This window comes from Ischnura elegans, chromosome 7 (genome assembly GCF_921293095.1).
Source record: "Ischnura elegans chromosome 7, ioIscEleg1.1, whole genome shotgun sequence".
Lineage (NCBI taxonomy): Eukaryota > Metazoa > Arthropoda > Insecta > Odonata > Coenagrionidae > Ischnura > Ischnura elegans.
Window position 1 is genome coordinate 83,999,828 of NC_060252.1, and position 25,669 is coordinate 84,025,496.

Genomic DNA, 25,669 nt, shown 5'->3' on the forward strand with positions numbered 1-25,669 from the left:
ATATACGTGTTGTTAGAACTTAGCCACCAATTCAATTTTTTAAAAAAACTTATGTCCGTAATCTTCAATTCCTGCCCTGTTAAATTGGGAATGTAATTTATTATACTGTGGCAATTACATTGCTTGAGGTGCTAATGAATTAAGCCATCGACGCGTCATGGATATACGTGACGCGAAGCACTCGTAACCGCAAACCTACCTACCATCCCATAATTCGCTTGACCAATCCTGGCTTATCAGGGCTCTGCCGCATATATTTCCCACATGTATTCCCAAAGGTAGGTTTAAAGTAATAATTACTCGCATGAATTCATAAATATGACTTGATAAATACTTCCACAACATATATATTGGGATTATTTGACTTTCTACGATAGAAATACACTGCCGCTCCATTCTATCAATTTTTATCGATCCTCACTTCAGTTACCGTGGAAGTTCCTTATTTTATCATGGATGGCAGTATTCCTTCAGTTTTCCTGCTGCAAGGAACCATGTTCTGAATGCATCTCCCACCGCATGGTGAACATCTTAGCATTTTAAAACTTTAGGGGTCGCACTTACCCTAACTTACCTTATATCTATTTATTTAGTTCTCTTTTTATCCTATATACCTGAAACATACGTTGGTGGCTAATGACTAATATATTTCTCCATTTTTAAACAGTATTTATTAAGAAATTAAATAGAAAAAAATACCGTTTGCATAAAAAATTGTGTCATTCCTTCAGTTTCTATATTAGTTCGTAAATATAAAGAGTCATTACGACAATCGTTTAGAGAACCCTATGTGTTGACTGTTTGCACGAAATTTTACTTATATCATTTTCCTAATTCTATATTCACTGTAGTAATGTTGAACTATGTTATTCAATATTTTATTTCAATAAACATCACTTAAGCCCTGGTTAAACGGTGCATTAACTTGTACAAGTTAATGTCTCAATGTATCAACGCATGGATTGACACGAAAATGCTCCTTATAACCACCCAACTTGTGCGAAATCATGAACAGGAAATAGCACCTGTTCTAATTCGGTTCATTCACTCCTACATTCCGTTCCAGTCCAAAAAAATCATTCATGAATTCACTCATCAACTTGTACATCTTAATTTACCGTTTAGCCAGGTCTCTAGAAAAGGTATTATTTGCATTGGTATTATTAGGTATTAATTTTTCGGGAATTGATGAACACGAATTCTTTTGGGTGAAATTAAAACGCAATTATGGAATAAAAATGTGAAAAAAATGTTTTCATTCGACGCTGTAGAGCTTAATAAGAGAAGTTTTTCGCCAAGACCTACCACAGGTCATGTTTTACAGTTCCGTTTGAAATGTTTCGTGAGTAGTGAAAGTGGCGTCCGCATCACGTAGCCTGCTTTGCCGAACCGCGATTTCGGCTTTCTTGCGGGCCTTCTGTTCTCTCACGTGAAGGCTGTCGCCGAGGGCCTCGCGGAGTCTCTTCCAGAACACTTGAAGCGCTGGCTCCGCGGCTACGCCTGTCCCTTTGGCGTCGTGCTGGCCGAAGTCCAGGCTTTCGATGTCTTTGCTAGTCCGCAAGGCTCGAGTCTCCATGGGCCATTCCAAATATGTGCGAGTGTCCATCAAGAAACGCAAGTGACGAGGTAGATTCTTCCTGTCCAACCTCTCGAGTTCTATCAAAACCAGAAATGAGCGGCTGTCGTTGAATAATTTATGGTTGGCCATCTCCATTTCCCAGAGGCACCACTGGAAAAGGGATATTTAAGTTTCAAGTTATTGTTTCATATGCTCTTCCTGAACACACAAAAAATCCTTTTAAAAGATGCTTTATACATGGTGGAGAAAAATCGTGTCGAAAAATCGAAATTTCTACCCTGGATGCCTGCTGCCAGTATGAACCAAAATTACTAATTGTTTAGGTCGAAAACGAAACAGTTTTAAAATACAGAAAGTTTGAGCCAAGCGCCCCGATTGGCCGCTAGTTTTCTCTATTGCCGTATTCTCTGGACAACTCACGACTTTATATTGCTTTCCTAGCGAAGATCGCGATTTATTCAAGACAGCCGGCAACAGAGCAAATTCGCGGCCAATCGGAGCGCTTGGCTGTAAGTTTATGTAGTTTAAAAATGGTGCGTTTTCGACCGAAGCAAGCTTAGTATTTTAGTTTCTACTGGCATCAGCGATCCAAGGTTAAACTTTTGTGACTTTTTGTGAAATTTTCTCCAACCTGTGTAGTTAGGGCCTTAAGTGTTCCTTAATTTCCCTCAGAAAACGCTATTATAGAGCATAAAAACTCCAAGAGCAAGTAAAGCTTTGGCTCTATACTATTGAAAATATGATTAGCCATGAGATACTATTACGGTTGTTTGTTATCTGTTCCTTTGTTTTTTTACCTGTGGAATATGAAGACAAAGAAAGGTTTGATGGAGCTTAACAATGCTTCGGTAATACCGGAAGACTTTCGAGAAGATGATCGTTTTGATGAAATAGGAATATTCACATACATCCCGACCGACTAAATTGATCAAAGATTTATGAGTTTTTTGATTCACGGAATGATACAACCATTTGAATGGATTCATCCCTAGCGATCAATTTCTAGAGATGAGTGAGTTTGTCTACGACAGCGGTTCTGGACGGGTGGTAGGCGTACTGCTTAGAGGACAGCGGCGAACCTGTCGGGCATGCGCCGAAAATAATCCGTAATTTCGGACGTCAGTAACTATGTATCCCAGGAAATATGCATACATATTACATAGGGTCTTTTTACTTTCTATTTATACAATTTGTTTAAAGCTAAAAGTGTCGCCTACACGTGGTGACATTATGTAATAAAATGTGCACGTTACATTTTTGGGGGTACAATATTAGTAATATACGTGGGTTAGTCAATAAATAAATCACAACACTGAATTGAGGCAAAAATAATCAAAGTAACTTTCACTTTCCACATATTCACCCCATAAATTCAGGCACTCGTCCCATCTCTTTACAAGTCCTTGAAAGTCAGCAGCAAAGAAGTCCTTTTATTGCTGTCGCAGCCGAAGTGTACTCTCTTAAATTACGGCATCTTTTGTATCAAAATGGCGGCCACCCAAATGAGTTTACAGGGGCCCAAACAGATCAAAATCACTGGAAGCTAAGTACGCTTGATGGATATAATAGGCAAAAGATGCGCGTGTAATTTTTGTACGGTATAAGGCACACACACGTTTGCGACTAACTTATTGACTCATCCTCGTACAGGTAAAGGGGTACGGGAGGAAAAAAAGTTTAAGAACCACTGGCCTACGACATAACGATACAGATGAAGAAACTTACCCGAAATGAATTGACGCGAAATGTGGTAGTAATCTTGAACTATGGAATTTACATACCTGACTGTCCACAAAGTTTTCTGAGAGAATCAAGATTGTCTTTCTGCTCTTTTCTATTGAGTCGACAATATTTTGCGTGATGATTCCACCCAAGGTGAAGTTCCGGTCGTGCAAACAGAGCTGATACTTCTGATCACTCTCTTCCAGCTCTGGCTGAAGTACTCTGAGCACCCAACTCCTGTCCCGTCCGCTGTAAATGCAGAGTTAATAAAATAGGTTGAACGGTGTTCGATGCAATATATGTACAACAATGATCATATTTTGTAGACGCGGGCCAATATTAAGGCAGGTAGAGCGCGCACAGTGGGCGGAAATCGAAAAAAGCTAACTAAAATTGAGAATTTTTTTTGCATATTATGTATTTCAAAGATGCAATGAAACTTATTTAGGATGATGTGGTCCACAATATTTTGTAAAGGACGGGAAAGGTTCTGCGGGGAGCATAGTTGTAAGGGGCACTTAGACATTTTTGATACGGGAATATCAAGGGAAATTTAGTTTCTTCTATTAAAAGCAACTTTAAAGCTTTAGAATAGCTGTGCAAAGGGTAAATAATGATTAAAAATTGCTCTTGGGTGTTGAAATTTTGGTCAATGAAGCGTAATAATGTAAAAAATTCCATTAAAAATATTCCTATTGCTAATTGTTCAAAAACAAAGGCTTAAACTCCTATTCTGAGTCAGAGGAAGACGGAAGAGTCCTCATATTCCAAAATATTGTGTTCTATCACCAGAAGATTTTTCATGACCTCAGGTAATTTTTACTTAACGGTAGACCACCGTAGAACAAGAAATTAAAGGACCTGATTAAGCAGAAGTCTGTGGAAAAGGTCTTGGTTTGCGACAATCCTAGACACTTTTCTGGTATGTTTTTCACGATATCTTCTTATATATTTGTGCCGGGCTTGCTATCCAACTTCCGAAAATAAATGATGGCATGTTTCACTATTCCCGCTCCATGTTTCAAAAATTTGTGAATAGTTGGTGGCATGCGATACCAAGGAAAAAGATTAGCTGCTTTAAGACAGTGATCAGAGTAAACAGTATCATTTACTTACAGTCCAGCGGATAAAATTTTCAAAATAACTGAGAAGCTGGTAATTAGGTCTTCCGAAATTCCTAGAAAAGGATTCATCATAACACTCTATTAGGATCCTCGATTAATAATTTTCACCACTCCAAGATATTTGGGAGATGTTTTAATACGGCGGCAGGAAGTGTTAATGAATTTTTTAACCTAATTTTATTCAAATTCAGAAATCTTCTATTCACTCTGGAGAAATCATCCCAATTTCGAAACCTGATGAAAAACATTTTTTGAATAAAGGCCGCAAGCGAAGTTCTTAATTTATCGTCTCCTTACAAAAAGTTTTTTTTTGGTATAAACTCTAACATGAATGATTTCTTCTGTTTCATGGACCCCCCTATATTTGCCAAGAATATACTTGATATGTAAATCTTGGAAAAACACTTTAGTGTTATTCATAACTGAGCAACAAAATTATGACTGTCCTTCGGCAAAAACTTCGACAAGTAATACTTAAGGAAGACTGATGTTGAGCACGGCTGGAAATGAGCGAGCAATCAAATGACATATTATAGGAAAACCCGATTTGTAGAATGGAAAAGATTGAACATGTTCAAAGTAAAAGTACAAATCTGGGTACGTGAATGGGTAGCCGCCGAGGACAAAGGGCCTGGGAAGCGCACAAACCGCTGAGTGCAATGCACTCAAGATTTAGGGCAAATCCAATCTCTCAAACGGACTGCTACGTGGATTGCGGGTCCCTGGGCGCGAGAATCGCCCGACATCAATTCACTGTATCCCGAAAAATCGGAAAGTTGCAAGTTTACGGAGGATTTTTTTGCTACTATACATAGAATAAACATCAATCTAACTATTTCCGTGGAGATAGGTAATTTTATCTCTGATTTAGTTAAAATTTAAGCGAAAAACAGTTAATTTTTAATTAATGTATAATGGTCATTCGGAAAGTGATATTTTCCAAGAATCATAGCTTATTTGTACATAATAGATATATATTAACCCTATATATTAGCCAAAAGAACAAAGTTTTATTTTTCCCGTAAACCGAGACAACAAACGTTGAGGTATTTCGCAAAAATGAAGGTTTGAACTTTCGCCATTTTTGTCACTTTTTGAAGATTAATATAGTATAATAACGAAATAATAACGAACCTAAACAAATAAAAACGGGATAGCGTTTTTGGGGTGCTAGGCATTCTAGAACAGTACTATGCAACTTTTGGATAAATACAAAATGGTAAAAAATTCGGTTTTGGCCTGCTTTTTTCGATTTCCATCCACTGTGGAACGCCTCGTTAAAATTAATAAGAATTTGACGATGAAAAATTGGTCACATATTCTTTGGAAGACGCTTTTTCAATCTTCGAAAGAAAAATGGATTTCCATTTGCCGTTTTTGAGATATTTGACGGTAAAATTACGGACAATACGGGTCCGATTTGGAAATACATTTTTATAGAGCTAGGGAAGCTGTTTGTGACTAGACATTGTTTAGACGGCACTCAATAGAGGCAAATATTTGTAACGGATCTAAGTATGTGCGGGGAAGTATGAGTTCATGATAAAATAAGAAAGATATTTGTGAAAAACTGCCTGAAACTGGCAATATGACCACCGGGATCTCTGGTACCCATAACATTTTTCCCAGACAAGGAACGGCAGCAATTTTTAGGACAATTGTTTTCCTGATATGGTATGGAATTTGGAGGAGGCGACCGACAGCTTAGGTCATTTGCGCCATGATGGAAGGGTATGGAAGGAAGGGTGGAGAGAAACCCGGCGTCGGCATTGACCTGCTCTTAACGAAAGGCGTCAAGGGGACCACGGCTTAACGTCCCATCCGACGGACGGAGTGTTGCGCTTGGAATGTCCTCCACACGTCATTCAAGATGGGATCGGGCAGTCTCTGTAAATTCCGTAAATTCTCTGCCACTGCCGGGATTGGAGTCCACGAGGTGGGAAGCCAACACTTTAGCAACCACACCAACCGGAACCCCATTGTTTCCCTTAATACATTATTAAAATGGCATTTGCTCAAAGAAAGAAAGAAATAAAGGCTGTATATATAATCACCTGTACGAAACGAAAGCGTCGTATATGCATTCACTGTGTGGTTTTCCCTCTCCTTTGACAGCTCTCCTGCGGACCCTTATCAAATGCAGAACGTAGGATATTTCAAATCTGATGTACAACACTCCAGCCAGTAGGGCAGCAATGAGTGCTATGCCGGAGAATGTAGACCCCAACACCAATGGCAAGTTAGGTCCTCGGCACAGATCATCGTTGTACCTGGCTTCAATCACTTTTACTTTGCTGCAAAGAGTGATTTAACTTTAAGAGTACGAAAGCTTAGGACGTGCAAAACAATCACGCTCAATTTCGGAGGGAAGAGTTGGGTAGGTACGGAAAAGGAGAGAATAAATAGACGAAATGTGGGCAACGAATATTGGAGATACCACTTAAAAACCAATATAAAAATTAAAAGCAAGTTTTTCCAAAAACAGTATAAAATGCAGCAAAAGTAAACTGATAAACTTTTCATCGCGCGGAGAATAAAGCGTGAGTGCTCATCAGGATGATTAGAAAGAAGAATATCCTGATATGTGATTAAGGATTGGCTCGCATTATGTATGTGCAATGAGTCCTAATCTGGGGCCGTATTCTGTATCACCAAACCGATCGGTGTGGCACCGAATCGTCTGGAGGGACGTCACACCGACTCGTCGTGCGATTCTGTATGCACCCGATCGGTGCGGTACCGACAAGAAAACGGGAGATCGTCGGTAGCCGTAGCGACACCAAATAAGTGTCGGTAGACACCAAATAGGTATCGATACGGCCACCGACTATTGGGTTTCATGAACTCCATTGTGCGCATTGAACATTTTATTTTGTTTTCACCCTATCACCGAGTAAATAATGAGGTTTGCTGCTATGCTATCTTTTTCTCCCCCGTCGAATCGGCCACTTTAATTCCCTGTGTCATCATGTATTGATTTCCTTGACATAAATATCAGATATGGGTTAATAAACATGAGGTTTGCCACCATATTATGACTTTCTCTCATTTTTGTCATCCCTTTCACTCGCTTGGAATAGGATTTATTTCACTCTATCATCATTTATTTACTCCCTTGACATAAAAAAGATAATAATGATTAAATACTAGTTTTGCCGCAATGTTTTCACTTTATCTCACTCGGAATAGTCAACTATTATTTCTCTCATTCATCATTTGACGTTTCTATCGACATAGAAATAAGATCTTTTTATTTAAATATGAAGTTTGCCGCCACGGCATCTGTTTCTTTCATTTGTAATAGGCACATATATTTCATTTTATCGTCAGCCATTGATTCCCTTGACGATAAAAGAAGATATTTGTTAATAAGTATGAAGTTTACCGCAATATTATCATTTACTCTCTGTTCGGGCCGGAACAGCCTTATGTTTTTCTTTTCTTTTCATTTGAATTTCCCTCCTTTCTTCTTTTTTCCCGCCTGCCTTGGTTTTTTTGTTTTGTTCCGTACTTTTTCGCCTAAAGAGGGCTTGAGAAGCCCAGGAAGAGGTGTGCAGTCCTGGCACGGGGAGTCGTTCGTCTATGTCCAGGCGAAGTGGAACGCATTCCTTCGCTTGTGTACAGGCGAAGAGGACAGCTTTCGTTCGCCTGATGTCAAGGCGAAGACGCGTTTATATCTCGCCGAAGCTCGGGCGAAGATCAAGTGTTGGACGGACGCATGGGGTGCAGTGATAGGCGGAAGCCAAGGTAAGGCGGGATTCCCTTACTTATTTTCTTTTCCACCCCCGTCATTTCTTCCGTTCACTTTATTTAATTTTTGGTTTCCAGTCCCTCATTTCTTTTTTCTCTTATTATTTTTCGTCGTAAATGTAAGGCTAAGTTCCGGCCCTGCATGAATTGCATTTCGGGCGGGACACAACGGCCCCGTGACGCGACATTTTTTGGTGCCGAAACCCGGGTACACATTTGGAAATCATTAGGCTTTATTTTATTTTAATTTATTTAGAGCGTTTAATGCAATCATGCCAGAAAGTGAAATAACCACGAGACAGAATTTCGAATCGCGTCTATCCGCTTTGCGATTCAAACGGGACCAGTTCAAGGCCACTCTCTCGGTCGCGTATGATTTGGCACGTCAGTTGAGTGAATACCAGGGACGAGTTAGGGAGCATCCTAATTTTGGCGTATTTTCTGCCAGGTGTTCTAGTCTAAAGGAAGTTTATCGTGGTTTTTTTAGATGAAAATTTGGCAATTTTTGAGCACTGCTATAATTGCAATCGCGCGGACGTGTATAAGATAGATTCCGTTTTGGCAAAGGAGTTCGAGGAGAAGTATTATTTTGTCTGTTTCTGATGGATTGAGGGCGTCCACGAGCGATGTGGACGGGGAAGCCCCTGTGCCATCTCAAAAATGTAAACTCCCAGCCATTGATGTTCCGAAGTTTTCGGGGTTGTTTTCTGAATGGCCCGCTTTTCGTGATATATTTAAATCGGTGGTGCATTACCGGAATGATATATCCGCCATTGAAAAATTTTCCTATCTTAAATATTCTCTCCAAGGTAAGGCATTGGCAATAATTGCCTCTGTACCTTTTGGCGAAGCTCATTATCCATCCGCCTGGAGAGAATTAAACGATTTTTATGATAATCCTCGCATTCTTGGATTTTAATTTTTGGACAAAATGTTGTCGTTTCCAGAAATTTCTAATAATCAAGTAGACGACAACAAACTGCGTGCCAATGAGTCTTCACTTGTTTTTACCTTTCTTTCATTGGTGGTGACTCGTCAGATGACTTCTAACTTCGAATGTATTCGGTTTGGGAAGGAGGGGGAACCGCACCGACTGGTTTGAAACCGACGACCTTACAGAATCGCTGTAAGTGCCAACGTCGGTACGGAAACCGTTGTCGGTACGGAATGATGACCAGTCGGTGGGCTTGAAAGGGAAGCCCATCGGTGCAGTACCGACGAAATACAGAATACGGCCCCTGGATAGATACAAGGGGGGCTAGGAGGTGAACCTAAGAGTAACCCCCCATGATAGGGAGTATCTAGGTTTGGATCGAGGGGGTTAGGGGCGGGGAAACCGGAGGTCTAGGGAATTCCTCCCCAGTTAAAAGGGGGTTTTGGAGATTTTAGAAATTTAGAATTCCAAGAGTTTGAAGCGATGGTTTTATGCTTATTCTTTGATAAAAAAAGGCATTGCTAAGCACTTATACTAGGTCGTTTTATTAGTACCAAATACTGTAAAATAGGCCCTAAGTTTAAAACTAATTTGTATTTTAAGTCATCATAACACGTAAATTTACATGAAAATATAACTAAATACTTTTATACGAAGAGGTAACCCCCAAAAATTTGATCTTGAGTGACCATAGATGACCTTGAGTCAAGATCAAGACTAGACACCTCCTCTGCAAACTTTAAACCTAACTCCATAATCAAAATTATTGAAGATATTTCACAAAATTCGTAAAATTACTAAAAAAAAAGGCGTGTCTAATCAAACAAAGCATCAAGCTAAGGCCGTGGATTCGAGACATTGGCATCATCATATGTTTTTGGAAATGGCATAAACCGATCACAGTAGCGGCTTTTTTCTTATATATGAGAAAATGCGCTTGAAAATTGGCAAAATTATCCCGGTTCATGGTAGTAAATAGGAGAATTCATGGTATTAAAAAGGAGAAATTCCATGTAGGTACCCCTTATCTTGTCCCAACATCCTTAAATCGTAATGAATGGAGTTAGACACTCACTCTCTCCTCAAGGGTGGTGGAGCGGCACACATAATGGATTGGACACCCTCTGGGATGTTCCGGACGGTGCTGTTCAGCCACTTTTGGAACTCGCGTAGATCACACGAGTCACAGTTGAACTGGTTATCCGTGAGATTTACCTTCTTGACTTGGGAGAGTATCTCCCTTCCTTTGTAGGAAATGGCCGATATGTAATTGGATGATAGGTCAACCATCTCAACGTACTGGAAACTCACTCCCTTGACATTTCTCAGGAAGCAATCGTGAAGGTCGATGAATCGTATCTGAGTTTTGGGAGCGATCTAAACGAGGTGAAATTTAAAAAATACATAAACCATTCTAAAATTAGGGACCTCAGACAATGTGGACAATTCATTTGTAACATTTTTAAATGATAAATATATTCCGGCTATTTCAGCCGACCTTAATGAAAATTTCATGGAAGTAACATTAATCCATTTCAGTCACAGCATTCATTTGCTCGTTGACTCAACAATTTGGACGATGACTTACCTTAATTTTATTTTATCATGATTGCGATGGTAAGACAAACATCACATCAGTTTTTCAAAATGATAAATAATACCATTAGAAGGTGCATGAAAGTGTGGATTTTAAATGCATTTTCCAGAAGCTAAAACGAAAAGCCTGTATCCTATCACCAAGCAACATTTTTCGTATGTCTAGAAAAGTATTTACCATAAGAGTTAGGGTAAATATATGGCTTTCCAAATGAAATTCCCAGAGGTCAAGGGATGCATTAGTTATCCATAAAAATTTAAGGAAAAGTAAAAATAAATTACCAAGTCTTTGGTGGACGCGAGTGGATTTGAAGAGAAGTATAAAGCTTGCATTCCATCCGTGGGCCAATTTTTATGAAAATAAAACTGCAGGCCCGGTCCATCATAGAACTTGTTATCTGAGAGGTCGACGTAGCGGAGGAATTTGAGACTCACAAATATTTGTTTTGGGAGCCAGCTCAGCTTGTTCGTCGATAGATCAATTCTCTCCAGCGCAGGTTGAAATAGGAATGAATCCTCCTCCATATTTATAATCTCACATTTTGATATATCCAGATCCTTAAGTTCGGGCAAATTTGGCACGGTCAAGTTCGAAAAGTACTCTATGCAATAGCCGGAAATGTTGAGTACTTTGATGTTGGTTAAATTTTTCGTGAAGTGCGAGAGATGCTCTTCAGTGGCACCGTGATTGTATACCAACTTGTTTCCACCCAAATTCAAGAGTTCCAGATCCCTCTGCTCCGAAATGAATGATGGTATTTGTATCAAACTGGATTCGGCGAAATTAAGTTCTTTCAACAACTTCGTAGCATTCAGCAACTCTGTGAAGAAACCAAAACACATGTAGCTGAAAAATAGGTATGCAAATTATTCTCAAATAATCATGATATTTAATATTATATTGCGGATTTTTGTACGCGTCTTAGGGTCCAACTTCAGATAATGTATGAACACGTGGGATTAAAGAGTGTGACAACACAGCCGTACCTTTTACTAGAGTTGTTCTCCTGTCCAACCAAATCCAGCCAACTTACCCGGGAAATAGGCTTCAAATTCCACTTTTAGAGTTATTAATTACAATTTTTTTCCTTAATTGTACGCTATTTTGCTACCTATTCGCTACATTTTGCATAATAATTGATACACTACAGGGGCGCAGTTAGAAATTAAGGCGGATGGGGTTAGCGGCAGCAAATACCGGAGTGTTTGGGGGTATGGAATACCCACCAGGATAAGCGGTAGGTGAGAGATTAAAAAACTGAGGAATTTTAAGATAAATGGTTCAAAATGGTAATTTTTACGGCTTTTTGGGGGATATTTTATTAACCCCTACACTATTCTACTAGTAATATCAATCCAACTTTGTAAAATGGATTAAACTCAAAAATTTCTCTGAGCTCTTGGGGGGGGATTTATCCCCTTCTTGCTGCGTACTGATTAAATGAACTCATTGTCGGTTATTTCTGAAGGGCACAATTCTTCCTCTCTAAGTTTCATGTTTGCTCTCATAGACCTCCGAACTCCGAAGTCGATACTATCTACCATCTAGAAAATCAAATATCCGCATTTACTCATAGAGACAGTAAAAGTGTAATAGTTATCGGGATAGATTTTAATCTTCCATCTATAAACTGGGATACTTACACTGTAAAACCGAATTCACGGAATAGAGAAATCAGCGAGATCTTACTCAACGTACCTACTTGCAAATCACTCTCTCGCCCAAGTAGTTGACAAGTCTACGAGAGAAAATAAGATATTAGACTTTCAGCAGTAAGCTATCCTAAGTTGATAAAACAAGTCGATATTATTGACGGTACAAACGATCACAGAGCAATCTTTGCAACGTTAAAAATTGATGTAGTGTCAGCCGTAAAACCAAAACGCAATATTTCCTTATTTGATAAATGCAACATCAATAAATTTGGCGAGATGCTTAATGGCTCCTACAAAAAATTCGTAGCTACATCAAAGGACAAAAGCACAAATGTAATATGGAAACACTTGTTAGAAATTCTGTGCCAAGGAATCAACGAACATGTCCCGCAAAAACTGAAATGTGATAAAAAGGAACCACGCTGGTACTACAACGATGACAGAAGGGAACTTAAAAAACAGAGAAAACTATACAACGTGTACAGAAAGTCCATTACGTTACGTAATAAATCCAAGGAACTTGAAGCTAAAGAAAGTTACGCTGCACAACGCTCAATGACTAAGAAATCAATGCGAACTGCAATGCGAAAGTTCAAGAAAAAAGTACTCGGTGGATAACTCGAAGAAAATCCGAAATCCTCTTGGTCGTACGCGAGAGAGCTTCAGGGAAAACATTCGACCGTAGATTCGTTATTTGCTAAAGATGGTAAACTTGTCACCGAAAATATTGACAAAGCTAACACGCTAAATTGAATTTGACATGACTGAGGCAACTACCGTCCGGTATCATTAACATCGATTATCGGCAAGATACTTGAGCATATCGTCGTTAGCAATATCGTGACTTTCTTGGACAGCCGTAACTTTCTCCATGACTGTCAGCACGGATTCCGAAAAGGTAGAGTGAATCACAGCTCGCGCTTTTTCTTCACGATGTTCTAAAATCTGGTGAATCTAGATACAAGTTGATGCATTATTTCTAGATTTTAAGAAAGCTTTCGACACGGTACCTCACAACAAACTTTTACACAAATTACAGTCATGCGGATTAAATGATACAGTGGTTAACTAGATACGCGACTTTCTCAGATATCGTAAAAAAAAGTAGTTCTTGACGGAATTAACTATGATGTTGTAAATGTTACATCGGGTGTTCCACAAGGGAGCGTAATCCTTTTGTTCATTATATACATTAACTACCTGACCCGGCGAACTTTGTACCGCCTAACAATCAATGAACGTACAGTTTACTTACACCATTTATAAATCAAGTGCGGCTGTATCGTTTTTAATCATATTAGATTTATTATAATAACATAAGGATACAAATTCAATAAAACTACGTAAATGAGTACCAAAATTGCTTGTCAGAAAGACATTTTCTTTATTGAATCTACATAGGGTGGATCGGAGCACATTTACGCGGATTTATTCAACAACATTTTCTTACGTTTTAGCTTAAGAAATTTTGGGCATTGTGGTCTAATAAAGCAGTTCTTGAAATAAATATTATACGCATTCAGTTGTTGGCTATTTGCGTTATTAGCTGTAAAACAATGTTTTTAGGTCCAAGTCTGTTGCATACACTTGGCCCATTCAGGGGGGAGGTTGACACAACCACAGACCGACGCTTGACTGATACTCAACATCGTGCAAGAAAAGCCCCTATGAGGCAGCATTCGCATTAAATGACTTAAGGCGTGCCAGTTTTAGTATCTCTGTTTGGAAAAAATGCACTGCGTAAACGTACTGCATGCGTAAACGCACCACGGTGAGCCCCACACATTCGGATTTAATGTCTTGCGTCAAGAACCTTCTGAGAAACAACAGTTTTTGTTTTGTTATCAGGCGCAAGATGAAGCGGATGAAGCTAAATAAATATAGCGAAGCAAAGCAGTGACGCAGCGAGGGGAGGTTTTGGGGGATAAACCCCCCCCCCTCACCCAAGAGCTTAGAGAATTTTTTATGAAAGATTTTGTAATTAATATTAGGGGGACGGATGACTAACAAACAAAACATATTTAACTATTCACACAGCCGCACAACCCACTATTTTGAACCATTTATCTTAAAAAATGTCTGGGTGAAGTGCCCCCACACTTCCCGCTTACCATAGCGAGTTTTCTATACCCTACAGACCCGTGGTAAGAGCTGCGCCCAAAACCCTCTAGTTTCCTAGCTACGCACTTGAAGCGAAGGAAGAAATACAGAGGATGGTTTATCGACTCGTGAACATAGCACGTTAAATTGACCATGAGAAAATCGTGGGTTTTCATTAGCACATGAGCACAAACAACACAAAAACTGAAAGAATGACCATGCGATTTTTTTATCGTTATCACGAATGCAACACGAATTGTAAATTGAATACGTTTAAGCTCAAAAGGGCATATGAGTTGAGATTATGGAATATACGGAATAAGGACTTCCTCACCTTTGAATTTTCCTTTGAGTAAAGTTGCGTGAATCACATTCATTGCCAATTATTTTAATCACCAAACACGTTCCGTTGGATAGTTATGGTTGGTTTAGGCTTCGAAAGATCATGAACACAGAAACTACATTTATCTGTAAATCGTGCCCTGGTAAGCCAGGTACGTCCAAGGACTTAAAATATTCAAATAGATAGTTGGTGATTTCTGTTAGAATACGTTATTAACAAAATAAGCAGCGCCTGGGTGGAATTCGAATAGGCGTTGCCAAGGTATTGTTTATGTTGATGTAACTGTTTCTCTTGTTCGCAGTGGATGTGTACGTTATAACCTCTTATATATAAAAAGTGATTGTTGTGCGGCCTTGGGATATAGAAGACGAATAAAATAGTTTAAGACGTAAAGAAGACTTTTTTCGTTTTTGACAATTTCGTCTTCGTTTGTTACACATTTAAAAGATTCGAATTCATGCAGAGTACTAACTATTTGAGTTTACCTCGTTTTAGTCATCCACATCTTCGTTCTTGCTCGCTAAATCGACCATCTTTGATTTTTTTGGTGATCAATCATATTCTGGAACTCTTTGTTGATGAGCTCACCTTCCGCTGAGACTAATTTGCAATCATTCCAAGGAAATTAGTTAAAACTACTCGATTCCTCGACAGGAACACGGACATTACCGTTTGTCAACAATTGCTTGGAGTTTTGTTCACAAACACGGTAGTGAAGTGTCAACTCGAGTTGGGCCACGGCTGGGCTTACAACTACCTCGAATTAAATTTTTTAAATGTAATTTCAATTTAATTAATATTTTGAATATGTTTAGTAATTAAAATGTTATATTGCTACTAAATTCAGTTATTAAAGTGGTAAAAACAAAAAAAATTATTTAATTTGTAGTTTTGACCGACTTATCAATTGTTGTGTTTTATAACTCCTAAAATCATGTCCATAAGAAAGAGATGAGTTTTTTGTGAAATTATCCTTTTTTAATGGCCCATATGTTATCCGGGCCTGAGACGAATCCAAAGAACCAAATCTCATTGAAATCGGTGCAGCCGTTCTCGAGTTATAAGTTTTCTAACTATCACGATTTTCGACTTTCTTATATATATATAGTTGATCTCTGCTCCTGCATTAGCAGTAAAATGCGTTTATCTGCCGACGACGCTGTCATTTATTGCGAAATTAGTGATCACTCTGACTATGAAGTTCTATCATCTGACTTAAAAAACGTTCATTTGTGGCGCCAAGAGTGGGGACTCGATATTAATCCGAGCAAATGCATGGCGTTACATTTCTTGCGGAATTCGTCCAACTCTAACCATTTTTATGCAGTGGATGGTATTAACAGAAAGGCAACAGATGAGGTGAAGTACCTGGGAATTACGATAACCTCGAATCTCACGTTGGGAACACATATAAAGAATATTTGCGGCATAGCCCTGAAGAAATTAGGATTCGTCAAGCGTATTGTAGGAAGATTTTCGGATGAGAATGTAAAAGAAAGATGCTATTTCGCTCTCGTCCGACCGCACCTTGAATATGCAGCGAGAGAATGGGACCCGGTGCAAAAAGACTTAATCCGCGAACTGAATAAAATACAAAGGAAGGCTACGCGTTTCGTCAAAAACTGCGGCGGGAGTACATACAGCGCTACCCAGATGTTAAGCGAATTAGGCTGGGAGCCGCTGGAGACTCAGAGGCTTCGCGCTAGGCTTAGATTGCTTGAACAATTGAGAATGGATATCTTTAAGAGCGACACAGAGAACATAATATTAGAGCCACACTATATTTTCAGGTCCGATAGAAGCGATGAATTAAGAGAGATGTTATGCCGAACGGATAGATATGGGAATTCGTTTTTCCCCCAAACCATAAAGGACTTTAATAAACGCTAGTCCCAACTTCGTTATCTAGCACCTCATTTTTTTATACGTAAACGGCTGGTGTCCTAGCACCCCTGCCACATGCCTTTTGGGTGGATTGCGGGGTATTATGTAGATGTGTTCGTCCTTAAAGGGAGGAGGGAGATCGGGTTTTTGTGGTAGCTAGAGTGTTGGCTTCCCACCGCGTGGGCTCGGGCTCAAATCCCGGCAGAGATTTTTCAGAGACTGCCCGATTTCTGCTTGAATATTGTGTGGAGGACAATTCAAGAGTAGCACTCCGTCCGACGGATGGGACGTTAAGCCGTGGTCCCCTTGGCGCCTTTCATTAAGAGCAGGCTAATGCCGACGCCGGGTTTCTCTCCACCCTTCCTTCCATACCCTTCCATCATGGCCCAAATGACTTTAGCTGTCGGTCGCCTCCTCCAAATACCATACCACCAAGGGGAGTACTAAGCAATTCTCTTCTCCCCACCCTGCTCCTCTTCCTCACCATTCCGAGACCCAAAAAAAAGGCGCTTTCTCCCACCACCTTCAATATCCCCACTTCTCTACACTCCATCCTCCGTGTTACCCCCTCCCCTTAAGCAACCAAGACTTATAAAAGGAAGAACTCTTAAGACATATGTTGCACTTGATAATGTTGTTTTTGACAATGTAACGCGTCATGTTAAAATAAAATCCAGTGGAAATGTTGCAATGTCTCATTTCAATATTATTATAACTTAATTCACAAGAAATGAATATATTTACTATTTTTGATCAAAATGTTAGACACAGTCCGTTTCTTGTTGAATTGAGTAATTAGGACCCCCATGCAAAATTCTATGTTATTCAGAAATTACATGACTTAAAAATAAGCCTCATCTTCAGGTTCCCAATCTACAATGCCGATTTCCATTATTGCATTTCTTAGGAGTGAAGAAGTAAGGGATGCTTACGTAATACTTGAACTAGTCAGCTGGAATCAGCGCAGAATGAACTGCGCGAAAAAAAAAATCCCCACTCTCGCGCGGAAGATTACCTGAGTCGAAAACCTCGAATGCATTCCTCGAGAGATCAAGGTATTGAAGCTTAGGGAATCTCGGGAGGTCGGTGTCGCTCAGCGTTTTCCACTTGTTCTTGGAGAGCAGGAGGGACGTGATGTTGTCCCCCGGAAGCTCTTTCAACAGGTTCTTCCCCACCTTGGTCCTGTCTTTGAACGTACGGAGGTACGACAAATCTTCGACACCCGTGTAGCCGTAAATTCCAGACAAATGCGAGTAACCAAAGGCCTTGATATTGAAGTCAACTGACCCAGTGAACACTTCCTCTGAAGTCCCGGGCAGTTTCAGCCGAGGGGTCTCACGGAACTTGATTGGACACGGTGGGTGACCCCTGTGAATGGAAATACATTGTTAAATTTTTATAAAAGTCTTTCTTAATGAGAGAAAACCATAGGACATTACACTACTTATCATTACAGTTCGTTCAGGACTAAGGTTGGATGGGTGACCATTCGTAAAAGTAAATGTGTCTTGTTCTGTGTGGCGCACCCGTGCGAGTCACCAAAGTCACCAAAAGACGAGTTCATAATTCTTTCGGGCTGCATCCGCGTCCGTTGTCGAAGAACCACAACAGTTTCGCCAGCTCTCCTGCCAGCGTCCTCAGGTGAAGGAACATCCTTCACCTGAGGACGCTGGCAGGAGAGCTGGCGAAACTGTTGTGGTTCTTCGACAACGGACGCGGATGCAGCCCGAAAGAATGATGAACTCAAGTAATCACCGCGGAAACCTGCGTACGATCACCAAAAGACGATTTATGGGCTCGCCGATAGAGGGACGACGAGCGCCACGTAAGGCCCCTTGCACACACACCGATTTTAGACGGGCGGTAAAATATCGGCCGTCTTAATAGACTCTTTGATGAGTCGATCCCTAAAGCCATAAGATCTGCAGAGTATCTTCGTGTCGTCAAACTTAACTGTATTATTCAAACTTAACTGAAATTATACTGGCCATGAATACCGTCCACAGAGATTCCGGATATGCGTTGAGCAGAACTGGAAACCTGTGCTCAAGACTATCCAAAAGGCTAGGCAAAACCAAAACGCAAGCCAATCGGAGCATGCCGCTGACGACAGCCAATCAGCAGTCACCTGACCGCCAGAGTGACTGTATATAAGCAAGTTAACATTCTCACTCGACACTCACAGCCCTGAGGACGATGACCGAGTCGGACATCGAAACGTCGCGTCGGCAGTTATGGAGTATCTGACCCGGTGGCGATCCCGAGGGCTCTTCACTAATTGTAAGTCTATTCGCCGGGAAAGCACAAATTCGTACTACTTCTGCCCGTTTCGATCACTATAATTATATGATAAGGACCTTATTTTAGCAACTGCTAGATTAGGAGAGAAAAAATATGCTTTCAATGAACGTTTACAGCACTATTCATAACATCCTCTCAACTACAATGTCCATCATTTATTAATAACATTTTCATCGCGGGAAGAAACTGCCTCACGTTTGTATCCTGGCGTTTTATTCTGCCCTCAACCTTGCTGATAAGGCACATGAAAGTATCCTCACTAATCGTAAATTATTATTGATAATATACGGGAACATCGACGATCAACTCCTCCAACATGTTAAGCACGATTATTCCAACGCTTTCATACCCCATTTCAAGCCAAAGCCAAGTTCAACATTCCTTTTGTTTTCTTTTTCCCACCTCTTTAATGTTCAAGAGGCCTGTTCAATTTCAATTCAAAGACAATTTCTACCGGTAAAAAAGACAGAATCCTTCACTTCCACAAGCATCCAATTTTGTTTACATAAATATTGTCTTTCGTTTGTTTTTGGTCCAAATAAGATGCATCGTGGGACACCCCCATTACATACCGTGGGACACACTTGCATAAAAATTTGACCTTGGGACACCGGCTTAAGAAAAATCTGAGGGCCAAGACACCTGATGAAGGCCTCTCGGACATATAACATGGCTTACATTTGTAATATGAACGTAACTGACTTGACGTGAGGGTAGGCGAAGGCGTAAGGTCACCGTAATTAATCTACTAATTATTTAATTGAGTACTGATTTGAAGCACTTACATTTTTTTATTCGAGCGGTGTAAATGACATGAATTATTGGAAGATATGCAATGCATACTTTTCGTCAAGGTTTCTTTCCCCTTAAGTACCGAAACCGAGTTCAATAATGTATAAAAAGTTTTTTTTTGCACACGGTACCCAAATTGCACAGCATGCTGTCAAATACAATCAAAAAGTTATCCTGTTACAAAAAGATATCAAATTTTATTCAAAATTGGTAATTTACAATTGATGAAATCGAAACCTTGTAATTAGTCTATGAAATTAGTTGGCTTTATTTTAACCACATAATTGGTACTATTTAGGTCGTTATCCAAGTCACCAAAGCGACAAATTTCTTGACGAACTTAATTTCTCTTATAATTAATTTATTAGGACATACTGTGAAAATTGTGTTTGATGTGTTTTCCTTTCTACAAATTATGCTTCTGAAGTAACTTGACCAAATTCATAGTACCTCATGGGCTGTTATACTTTCTTGAATGAAAATTATAATATATTTATTCGTTAAGGGAAGAAAACATTATCATAATTACATTATTTATTATTAAATTTCGTACAGGACAAAGATTGAATGAATGACTATTCATATATTAAAAGTAGTGCTCATGTTCTGCAAGTGGTAGGCTAAATAAACATGGGGTTGGCATAATGAATTCAAGAAATGTCTAAGTCTGAGGGTACCTGATGAAGGCTTCCCGAAAAATTCAATCTAACTTTGTTTACATTTGTTATGAAAATGCCAAGAATTAAAACCATTTTTAAATTTCAATAGAAATTACTTAATAATTCAACTGAGGCTGGGTTATCAGTCCAATTCAATTACCAAGGTCCTCGACATTGTATTTTTTGCATGGATACGATCATACTCAACTTAGAAAATCACAGGTTAATGCAACTCAGATTTCACAAACAATCGTATCCGATATTGTATTAGATTTCCGTATAGGGCAATAATTATAAATAATAATAAAGGATTAATCACGTTTTTAAATATCTTTTTTTATTATTATTCAAGCATATAAGTTTTTCGTCATTAAATTTAATGAATTACTTGTTGAAAAAACTACTGAAACCACCGCATGCAATAGAGCAAATTAAAAGTCCATAGTCCTGATGATGCTGCAGTGCAATGAAACATGTTGACACATTTTTATATAAATATTTATGTGAAAAAGAGCAAAGTATGTTTTCATATACAACAAATTAAAAAAATATATAATTATGGGACGTAATAAAAGGTGAAATAATATATGTTGCTGAACTACCATAAGTAACCACCACTGCTAGAAATGTAAAATAATCACAGATATTTTTGCATCGCCTATAAACGGTACGCCTCACTCCATCACTCCCATATCAACGTCGGCTCTCGTGGAATATATATTGACTGAATATTTTATCACCGCTTACGGGTATCACCGTAAAAAAAGAAAATCTATTTGATTATTTCTTCTTCACCGCGTATTAATTCCGATTAAGTATTTAAATTGTTTCCGTAATGGTCATCAATATTAAAAATCATGCGTTACATTTTTAAGACATTGTTAGAAGAAAAGGCGCAAATTACTAAAATTCTCCATTTGCAATTGAAGCCGCAGTTTGTATGCATTGGGTTTACTCACTACTTCACTTACTAGTAAACATGCAAACATAATTGATTTACATGTTTGCTAGTCTATGTGTTAGGCTTCGGTGTGCGTTTATTTTTTGCATGTCAAGATAAATATCTATTTTTTATATATATAATAAATATCCTTGACTGTGTTGCTAGTGACGATATAGCTTGACTGATAATCTCAAAGCTCTAGTTTGTTATAATAGTTATATATGATATGACTCCCGAAATGTTAGTGTTCATTTTTTGTAGAAGAAATGTAGATTGCGACGTTAGGTATGCTTTCATGTATACTGAAGGAATAATCTTGATTTTTACACCGAACGCTGAATATACTGTACCTACTATACCACTTAAGTATATTCAGCCTATTCTAGAGAAATGAGTAAATTTACTCATTTCTTTAGAATAGGCTGGAAGCGTTTCATTAGTGGATAAAGAGAAAAATGGACAAAGTGCGACGGAAGATTAAAAAATATAACGAGAAATTGCTAGACATGGTTGCAGCTTGGAGTAAAACTGTTGGAGAAGACAAATAAAGATTGAGGGTAGGTATGGAGCGAGTACTTACGGAAAGGAATAAGCTGATAATCGTAATAAAGGGAAGAATATTCGGTAAGTGATGAGGAGGAGGAAGATGAAAGCTTATCGGGAGATTAGCTGATCTTCTGACAAATTTGATGTCACCAATATATATAAATACCCACAGAAAATAAATAATACTGATTTTTTGTGCACCTTACGAATGAATTACGTTAAATTAACGAAGAATATTTCCAAATATCTTCGTGAGAAATTATTACCGCTACTAGATCCCAGGAAGTAAGAAAGTACCTGAAGAAAAATAAAAAAAATGTGAGATGAGTTCAAAGAAAGGAAGGAAATTAAGACAGATACACTGTCAGCATTGGAGAGGTTACAAGGTGTAATAGGGAGAAGGAAGGAACCCCAGGGGAAGTGTTAATATATGATTCATACCCGAAAGAGATAGTGTACTTGAAGGATGAGAAAAAAAAGAAAAGGAGAGAAAATGAAACTTGGAATGTGTTCCCTACATGGCCTTAAAAAGAACAAAAACGTACTTCCTCACCTATTATATTCAATTTAAACCTCTCGATCATATTTTACAATTTCATATACGAAGAAAATGGCTGAATCATTCGAGTCCTAGGGCCTAATTCCAGAAAATTACTCAAGTATTAATCCTGACTCGATTGCCACGTTGGTATTACGAGACCTCATTCGAGTCCCAGCTCAAATTGAGTCTCCAAGTTTCAAGAAACTATCAAACTAATAAAAATAAAAATTTGTTGATAAAATTTTGGGGAGGTCATGACCCCTGTGACACCTCGTAAATCCGTCACTGGGTTAATCTACCTCAAGTGAGTTGAGTTAAAGCAAGTCTCTAAAACACGCACTCTAATTCAAACTCAACTTGAGTTTGCGAAATGAACCACCGAGGTGGAGTGAGGGCCGAGGATTGAGTCAAGTTCTGGAATATGACCCCTGGCAGTGGCGGATCCAGGATAGGGACAAGGGGGGGATGAGAGGGGGAGGGTTGTCTCCCAGCAGAGGTCCGAATTAAATAAACCATTCTATATAGAGCAGGGGTCTCCAAAATACGGCCCGCGGAGGGCTTTCATCCGGCCCGCGCATTCGAAGAATTTTACAAAAGAGGGTACTCAAGTTGGTATGTAAATGTGTTGCCAACCACCGCACATTTAAATGGGTTTTCAAAAGTCGCCACTCGCATCGCTGCCGGACAAATTGATCCGAGTCTCACGGGGAAATAAGGTATAATTAGCGGTTTTAACCGAAATTTATACACATGAATATGTGATCTATCATATTCATTACTTTTCAAAGCTATTCCTAGCATTAAAAAACACTGTAATGCAAAATATTAGATAAAAGTGGATCACATTGCACCCATCACAGCGCAGTGGACATTTTTGAAAGCAGATTAAAATGCGACCAAAGTGGAAACAGAAATCAGCCTTCTATGGGATGGAATTGAGTCTCCTCTATACAATCCCCTTGGCTGTACTGCACGTCAAAGTCGCCTTCAACTGTTCGTAAATAAGAAATACGCCACCGGATACTTCAGTAGACGTTGGGACCGAATACTTCAGTCATCGAAAAATTTGCTATCCGGCCCGCGAGGCGATTCGGAACTTGGAATGTGGCCCTGGGGCAGCTCACCACTCACCAACAGAAGAAATGGACAAGTACACAAGAATGAAAGGAAAGATACACACTCAGACGATAGCTGAAAGAGACGGGAACATTGAGCCGAAGTGGAATAAGCCAATATGGCCGATACACTTCATTCATTCATACGATGCCTTAAGCGAAAACAGAAATAAATTTACAGGTAAGGAAAGAAAGGGATTGGAACATATTAGAGAAAAAGGACGAGGAAAACGGTGCTGTGGTAGATGGATGTATATACTATTCCATTTTATGACATAAAATGACCAGTTGTTCATATCTATTTTAAGTGCAGTTGATAATGTACAGTGCACATAATTGTAAAGGACCTTTCTTCATGTTGCTCAGAAGCAACACTTATTTAAGTACTCCAGGGAAATCCACCTTAATCGGTAGAATACTTTAATAACTACACCCTGATTTTCAGAAGAGTAGTGACAATGAGTATACCAATATTGAGATACGAGGAAAACCTCTTTAAATCTTAAGCGGACTTACTTTTTAAGACCTAGTGGGCACTTCCTCGGTATGACAGCGATTCCAGTGATTCCAGATTTCAGTGGCTCCACTAAGTCCACACCTTCGTTGATGTTCTCCGCGTTGAACACCACGCTGAATATCGTGCTGGCCAGTACGATGCTCGCGCGATGGCGACCGTCCTTGCCGTCAACTCTTCGGAACGACACGGATTTGGCCAGAACACACCTCAATTCGTTATCATCCCCGTCCGTCGCGTTCGTCCCACGATGCAAGATGAAATCGATACTGTAGACCATGCAGACTCCGAAGTCTAGTTTGTCCTCCGAGTCGTCTGGTTCGTTTCCGTCCAAGGGTGCCTCAATCCTGATGTAGATCTTGCAGACCGCGTACGGCTCGCCTCTATCGTAAAACAGGTTACACTCATTGCCGCTGACCTTCGAGTAGGTAAAGTTGTTCAGCATTGCTTGACACTTCCAGTCCATCGTGGAGTTCTGCGCATTTGCGGACGTCTCGAGAGACAATGAGGAGACCAGAGGCGAGGTGAAGAAATACACTAGGGCGAAGCATTGAATCCAAGACCTGTACATCGTCACGGATACCCTAACAGATAGGGAGACTTATAGTGAGAAACTATTGACTCGGCTAGGTCACCAGTAATAGAGTCCAACTTATAAGGCATAAAATGAGAAACGGGGATATCCTATTGGCGATCCGAAGGGGGACATATCAACGGCGAAAGGCCCAGAAGAAAACCATGGTTGCATTATGCAGGCCAAATAATGAAGACTGACGGGTGCAGGGCCTACGATAAAATGAAAAGTAATGCCAAAAGTGGAAAGTGAGAACTGGGGATTGGCAACCAGTCAAGGTACCGCCAACCAATTGACCACAACCAAAGGAGGAGCCGGACCTCCGCGTCTTGCAATCACTGGAACGGCCCCGGGAACTAACGAAGGGTCGCGCACAATCTTGAAATCATGCGACGACAGAAATAGGGAGCGTGGATGTCGGCGCTACTGGTTTAGCCGCAGTTCGTACGACCGGCGGACGCTACCTCAGCGACAGACCGCTACGCAGCCGACCAGCCTTCCCCCCCGGAATCCGCTTCCTTCCTCCGATGAGTGACGTCAGTGGATGATTCTATTTGCCACAATGTCACCGGAACTCTTTCTTCCTTTTCATAAATGTTTGCTAACTCCGATTTGGGATTATTGTGGGAAGATTGTCCGATGAATTAGTGGAAGAGATACTTCGATATTATATCATACTCGTCAATCCTTTACTTTAACGGCTGTAATACTGCGATGTGGAAGGCAAGGGAAAACCACCACATTATCATTCCTAGGAGTCGCAGCTACTCCACTCAATTTATATAATGGCATGATGGAATTCTCTCGGGTAAAATATTCCGGAGGTAAACTAGTCCCCCATTCGGATCTCCGGGCGGGGACCACTCGAGAGGGTACGTCGGTCAAAGGTGATAGAATGTTAAGGATAGGAACATGGAACGTTAGATCAATTCGTACCTGCGCGCAGCTGCGGTAAGCTAGAGAACTTTAAGGTGAGATGCGAAGAATGAACCTCGA

At 39.8% G+C, this 25,669-nt stretch overlaps 1 protein-coding gene across 1 annotated transcript; it reads right to left on the minus strand.

Moving 5' to 3' along the window:
• Window positions 1-719: 719 nt before the first annotated feature.
• On the minus strand, window positions 720-25,123 carry LOC124162144 (toll-like receptor 2). The gene is made up of 7 exons (XM_046538567.1): window positions 24,102-25,123; window positions 17,704-18,056; window positions 10,988-11,526; window positions 10,185-10,486; window positions 6,480-6,719; window positions 3,361-3,550; window positions 720-1,729 (listed from the first exon to the last, which is right to left on the minus strand). The coding sequence occupies exons 1-7, from the start codon at window positions 24,668-24,670 to the stop codon at window positions 1,319-1,321; spliced, it is 2,604 nt and encodes an 867-aa protein (XP_046394523.1). The 5' UTR covers window positions 24,671-25,123; the 3' UTR covers window positions 720-1,318.
• Window positions 25,124-25,669: the final 546 nt, after the last annotated feature.

Excerpts from the sequence above, each read along its gene's own strand:
- LOC124162144 (XM_046538567.1), bottom strand. The coding sequence starts at position 24,670 with ATGTACAGGTCTTGGATTCAATGCTTCGCCCTAGTGTATTTCTTCACC. Across the intron at positions 18,057-24,101 it reads TGCCCACTAGGTCTTAAAAA|GGGTCACCCACCGTGTCCAA; the intron begins GTAAGTCCGCTT and ends TTCCATTCACAG. Across the intron at positions 3,551-6,479 it reads GACGCTTTCGTTTCGTACAG|CGGACGGGACAGGAGTTGGG; the intron begins GTGATTATATAT and ends CTGCATTTACAG.